The sequence below is a fragment of the Hippocampus comes genome, unplaced genomic scaffold, assembly GCF_001891065.2.
Source record: "Hippocampus comes isolate QL1 unplaced genomic scaffold, H_comes_QL1_v1.1 scaffold175, whole genome shotgun sequence".
NCBI lineage: Eukaryota > Metazoa > Chordata > Actinopteri > Syngnathiformes > Syngnathidae > Hippocampus > Hippocampus comes.
Genome location: NW_017805556.1, coordinates 438695 through 445593, shown reverse-complemented (window position 1 = coordinate 445593; position 6899 = coordinate 438695). Strand labels below are relative to the sequence as shown.

The 6899-nt window shown below is 45.2% G+C and overlaps 1 protein-coding gene across 2 annotated transcripts in view; it reads left to right on the top strand.

Moving 5' to 3' along the window:
• Nucleotides 1-6899, top strand: part of txlng (taxilin gamma) — a 59876-nt gene that overhangs the window by 26687 nt on the left and 26290 nt on the right. For both annotated transcript variants that reach the window (XM_019879849.1, XM_019879850.1), the window contains 3 exons: nt 1141-1311; nt 1468-1662; nt 5357-5476. In XM_019879849.1, coding sequence (XP_019735408.1) covers nt 1141-1311; nt 1468-1662; nt 5357-5476 — 486 coding nt within the window. The remainder of the gene's footprint in view (nt 1-1140; nt 1312-1467; nt 1663-5356; nt 5477-6899) is intronic.

The window sequence follows — 6899 nt, the reverse complement described above, 5'->3', positions numbered from 1 at the left end:
TGGACTGGAAACCCCAAGGTCAAAATGGGAAACACCTCCGAAGGTGGTGGAGAATGACAGAGCAAAGATCCTGTGGGACTTCCAGATCCAGACTGACAAGATGGTGATGGCGAACCAACCAGATATCGTGATCATAGATAAAGGGCAGAGGAAAGCCGTTGTAGTGGATGTAGCGGTCCCAAGTGATGGAAACATCAGAAAGAAGGAACACGAGAAACTCGAGAAATACCAAGGGCTCAGAGAGGAGCTGGAGAGAGCCTGGAAGGTAAAGGTGACAGTCGTGCCTGTGGTGGTCGGAGCACTCGGGGCAGTGACCCCCAAACTAGATGAGTGGTTGCAACAGATCCCGGGAACAACATCGGACATCTCAGTCCAGAAATGTGCAGTGCTGGGAACAGCAAGGATACTGCGCAGAACCCTCAAGCTTCCTGGCCTCTGGTAGAGGACCCGAGCTGAATGAGGGATGGACACCACCCGAGGGGTGAGACGAGCATTTTTTTTTTATATATATTTTTTTTTCTTTTTTCTTTCGGGAATTTTCAGAAAAGTCCACTTTCATCTCTGATTGCGCCTTATGTGATGTGTCCAGTGTATGAAAAAAAATTGCAAAATAGCCATTCATTGAAGATGCGCCTCATAATCCAGTGCGCCTTTTAGTGCGGAAAATACAGTAATTGTTTAAAAATGAATTAAAGGGTCCAAATTGAACACAATTTTAATTTTGATACCGCGATTTAAGAGCATGCAACATTTTGCTACACACACTCGAGGGAACATTAGGGTTGAGAGTTGCAGAGTAATAAAGATTTTCTTTTGTTTTCTTTTAACGATACGATACACATATCAAATTATTCAAAATATGATTAAGAAAATTCTACATTATTATTGTTGTTATTGTAACTCTTAAAAGTCTTTGTTTTAACCCCTGGAGAAAATTGAGAAATATCGAGAATCACATCCTGTAAAGTAAAAATTATCATGAACTGGACTTGTCACGGAGGATTTGTCGTCGGACAGCCACCTTAATATCTCACCTGACCCTAAACATTGTGCAGATTTGAGATAACTTGGTTCTGTACCAAAATTGAATACTGTAGTAACTGGAATAATGATGGGATGTTGCTTGTATTGGGAATTCAGTTGGAGGAAAGCCGTTGCATGCAGAAGCGTCTGAAAGCCCTGCAGAAAAAGCAGTCTCAGATTGTAAAAGAGAAGATCCACCTGCAGGGGGAGCACAGTAAAGCTATCCTGGCCCGCAGCAAATTGGAGAGCCTCTGTCGGGAGCTCCAAAGACACAACAAGACTTTGAAGGTTTGCAACACACTACAATTACAAACGCCGAAAAACATTGAAAATTCCATTACGTTAAATACCACATGACATGTCAGTTTACTGACCTGAATATGACATTGTCACCAAAAATTTAACGCAGGCCTCTGACCTCCACTTCTTCTCGCTTTCAAATAGGAGGAAAATGCCCAGCGATCCAGGGAGTATGAAGAGCAACGCAAGGAAGCCATGCTTCACTTCCAGATGACTTTAAGTGATGTTGAGGCCCAGATGGAGCAACACAGCTCACACAACACTAAGCTGAGGCAGGAGAACTTGGAGCTTGCTGAGAAACTCAAAAAGCTCATTGAACAGTATGAGCTCCGAGAGGAGGTAAGAGACCGTCTGTGGCACATTGCTGTGAAATCAAATTTGATCAGTGAGCAATTATCGTCAAATATTTGTTTATATATTAAGTCACTGGTTTGGTGTACGGGAAACTGCGGTTCGAAATCCGCTTGGGGCAATATGAGCACATAACATCATCCAGTGTCGGTTCTTGGGCAAGACCCTTCACGCTAATGCCTACCTCATACCATGATGAGAGACAATAAAATGACTGACATGCCGGCTCAGACATCGCCCGACCAAACAAGGTCTGTGTCAGGTGCTGGGGAACCAGAGCACCTTGATGAAAAATGAGCTACTGGAACGAAGCAGAGATGGGCGAGATGCGATAACATGGCTCTGTTGGAATGCTCCTACTCAAGTAACCCTCGTCAAAGGGGTGACATGCAGAGAATGTGGGCTGAATGGTTACCACGAAACAACAGTGTTCCAACATCCACAAACAGCAATTGCTATCACAACTTGAGATTGATGAGGTACAACACAGATTCCATGGTGAAGGGCCCCAGGCTGCCAGATCAGAGGAGGAGGTTATTGCAAGCTGCAATGAATGCAGATGATGAGATTGGGAGGCGAGCCCCAATGAATGAAATGCTGAGCGAGGCAGCAACTGACCTGAAAGCTAAGGTCATGACGAGAATGAAGGCTGGGCAACCTAGAAACTGATGACAACAACTATGTGAAGTACCACCTGAAAGTCTCATGGGAACTGTGAATGCAGCACTGAGGGCGATCCCTACCGTAACAATCACGGAAACGCTTCAGCATCGGTGATTCTAGAGATGCTTGGCTATAAGAGCAACCATGAGAGCCAACTGTCTTTTCCATGGTGTGTAACGTATCTTACGTTACACACCCTGGAAAAGACAGTTGGAGGCTAAGATCAAGGCGGATTAGAAAGATGTGAGTCAATTGACGCAGACCCAGAAAGATGTGATGGTACATCCAGATGACCAGACCCAAAGCACTCGAAACTACCAAACAAAGGCTACAAGCCTTGTCCAGTCGCCTAAAGAAGTACACGAAAAAGAATGAGGCCAGAAGAATAAACAGGCTGTTCGCAACACAACCTGCGAAAGTGTACGCTCAGTGGCAGGGTTCTAACAGCAGAGCAGACCCGTCCAAGACTCTAAACTGAAAGGTATATGGGAAGGAGGTCGCACATAACAGCAGTGCACGTTGGCACAGCAACCTCCCTGAACAGAACCCAGTTACCATAACAGTGGCAGACATACAGGAAAGAGTCTCAGATATGAAAAACTGGACAGCGCCAGGCCCGGGCATGGTCCACACCTACTGGCTAAGGAAACACATAGCACTCCATGAGCGCCTAGCAGTGCAAATGAACCAGTTGCTGAGGGATGGGACTCACCCAGGATGGCAAACCGATCCCTCAAAAGGTGCAGTCCCATCCAACTATTGGCCAATAACCTGTCTCTCCAGAACATGGAAGCTCGTGTCAGGCATCATTGCGGCTAAGATAAGTGGACACATGGATCAATACATGAGCGAAGCACAGAAGGGCATTGGTCAAGATACCAGAGGAGCCAATCATCAGTTCATGGTTGACAAAACAGTCGCACAAGACTGCAGGTCCCGACATACCAACCTGTGCACAGCCTAGATTGATTACAAGAAAGTCTATGACTCAGTGCCACATTCATGGGTCACTTGAATGCTTGGAGTTGTATAAGATGAACAGGACCCGAAGAGCCTTTGTTGCGAACTCGATGAGGATGTGGTAAACCACACTTGAAGCCAATGGCAAGCCACTTAGCCAAGTGTCCATCAAATGTGGCATATACCAATGTGATGCACTCTCCCCATTACTGTTCTGCATAGGACTGAATCCCCCGAAGCCAAAGAATCGCCAAGACTGGCTATGGATGCCGCCTCAGAAATGGAGCTACCACCAGTCAACTCCTCTACATGGATGACATAAAGCTGTATGCTAAGAGCGAAAGGGACATAGACTCCCTGATCCACGCAACCAGGATCTACAGCAGTGACATCAGGATGTCATTCGGGCTTGAGAAATGTAGTCGGGTGGGGACTAAGAGAGGCAGGGTAGTCCACACTGAAGGGGTCTCACTCCCTGAAGTCACAATAGCAGACATTGAGGACAGCTTCAAGTACCTCGGTATACCACAAGCCAATGGCAACCTTGAACTGGCAACAAGAAAAGCGACGACGGCCAAATACCCCCAGCGGGTGAGGCAAGGCCTAAGAAGCCAGCTCAAAGACAAGAACAAGACCTGGCAAGAAACAGCTATGCCCTGCCACTGATCAGATATCCTGCAGGAATAATAAGGTGGCCAAAGGAAGAGATTCAGACCACGGATGGGTCCTAACCATGCATGGGGGGTGCCATCCCAAATCCAGCACCATGAGACTGTACACAAGCCGCAAGGAAGAAGGCTGGGGACTAGTGAGTGTGAGAGCCACTGTCCAGGATGAAACATTCAAGCTCCATGAATACATCAAGGAGAAGGCTCCAACGGATGATGGACTCAGAGAATGTCTCAGACAATGGGGAACAGAGGATGATGTGCAGGAAGAGGGACCATCATGAGTGGACAAGCCCCTACGCGGGATGTACCACCGGACCATAACAGAAGTGGCTGATCTGAAAAAGTCTTAAAGTCCTATCAGTGGCTAGAGAAGGGTTGGCCTGAAGGACAGCACAGAGGCAGGCACTCATCCTGGCTTCTCAGGACAGGCCCGGAGCACCAGAGCTATATAGGCCGATATATACCACACCAGACAAGACCCAAGGTGTAGGTTGTGCAAAGAGGCACCTGAGTCGATCCAACACATAACTGCAAGGGTGGAAGATGCTGGCAGGGAAAGCTTACATGGAACGCCATAACCAGGTGGCTGGCATAGTCAACCGAAACATCTGTGTGGAGTATGGACTGGAAACCCCAAGGTAAAAATGGGAAACACCTCCAAAGGTGGTGGAGAATGAACAAGCGAAGATCCTGTGTGACTTCCAGATATAGACTGACAAGATCGTAATGGCGAAACAACCAGATATCGTGATCATAGCTAAAGGGCAGAGGAAAGCCATTGTAGTGGATGTCGCGATCCCAAGTGATGGAAACATCAGAAAGAAGAAACACGAGAAACTGGAGAAAGATCAAGGGCTCAGAGAAGAGCTGGACAGAGCCTGGAAGGTAAAGGTGACAGTAGTGCCTATGGTGGTCGGAGCACTCGGGGGCAGTGACCCCCAAACTGGATGAATGGTTGCAACAGATCCCGGGAACAGCATCGGACATCTCAGTCCAGAAAAGCGCAGTGCTAGGAACAGCAAGGAATACTATTTATAAAAAAATATGGTACTTTATGTCTTCACTGGAGACACATCATTGCTGGCTTGCTGATCAGTGTATGGTAAACAGTTGGAGTTGCCCAGAGGCACCCATCTCTAGATACATAGATATATACATCTATATTCAGACCAGCCTCATTAAACCTTGGTATGTTTGCATATATAATAATAATAATAATAATGATACATTTCATTTATAAGCGCCTTTCAATACACTCAAGGACACTTTATGCCTCATTCTTAACCACTCTATGATGGCCAACTGAAATTGTGAGAAGCCTTGAATCTTCATACATTCAATCACAGTTCCTGCTTCTGACCCGTAAAATGTGTGTGTCCCTCTTGAAGCACATAGACAGAGTTTTCAAGCATAAAGAGCTACAGCAACAGCTGATGGACGCTAAGTTGCAGAGAATCACTGAAATGATGAAGGAAGTGGAGGAGAAACAGCAGCGAGAAAGAACCTTTGTGAGTAAATTTCGTGTGCCCTTCCCGGACATAGTTTTAAAAAGAAAGATCATCTCATGCAGAAAGCACAAATTGAGAAAAGCTGGCAGAGTTGGCCTTGTGTTTTGTGTGTGTGTGTGTGTGTGTGTGTGTGTGTGTGTGTGTGTGTGTGTGTGTGTGTGTATTTGAGCTGTCAAAACAATTAAAATATTTAATCTAATTAAAAATGCAACTGTCATAATTAACTCTAATTCACGAAAAATTGATCGTGATTACTCACACATTTTTTAGCTTTTTTTCCCTATTTTAATGCTCTCATCAACATGGAATCATGAATCAATTTTGTGCAAAATGCAAATATTTACTGAAATAATTTCGATTTTCAATTTTACACGAACATTTTTCACTTGGAGCAGTTATTCATACATAATCTCTCACACAATATTACTCTATCAACAACGGTGAAAAAATATTTTGTCACACAACAGCTGCTTTAACTGCTCTTTTTATGGAATCAAAACAGAGCAATATAACATTATAAAGTGCACATCTAAGGTAAACTAGTACTCAGCCTATAGTGGATTTAAGCCATGGTTGCATTCTTCGTTTTTCTCAAGTTTGCTTTGAACACAGCAGTCAGGCTATGTTGATTCTGTTGGTCCTACTTGCGTGGAAGTTTCTCTTTGGTTTTGTGTAGACATCATTTCGGATGACTACACTTGGTTCGATGACAACACCGGAGACGTTTTATTTTCAGTAAGGTCGCTAGGTCGCTACCACTGCACAGCTGAACTCTTGCCGTGCCTCAGTGCACCATCACTGTCAGACGAACACAGAGAAGCTCCACCCGCTTTATTTGTATGGACACGGAACACTATAACCTTCCACACAAAATAGTTCCAAACAAGTAACAATCGCATCAGTGGTATACGTCGTATTCGACAGGCTACCTGCTCTTTATTCACCAGAGGCTCATCAACCTAGTCTCTTATTTCTCTCCCGAAACAATGTCTTCTCCCGCTTGGTGTACCTTAGCCTTCTCCGCTACGTACAATCTCTGTACACAGCTTGTAATGGAGGCTCTCGCTGGTAATCCGTAGTGGAGTCGTTCGACGCAATGCGAATGATTTCAGCTTGAGTCGAGCTGTGGACAATGTTGACAGGCTTGCATGCAGTGGTCATACATTTAGCTATGGCTTCAGCAAATTTGTTCTTCGTCGTGTCATCCATTTTCTTCGCTTTGAAATGATCCATAGCTGTCTGTCTGAGACAAGGGGGCGGAGTACTCAGATCAGCTGTGTGCTTGGCCATTAAGTGGTATTTCAGACTCGATGTGCAATGTTGATAGCTCAGTTTACGACTGCAAAACATACAGGTAACTTTGGTCTTGTCAGTGGAGCAATCTGGCAACTTTTTCAAAGTAAACTTTCCATTCATAAACTCT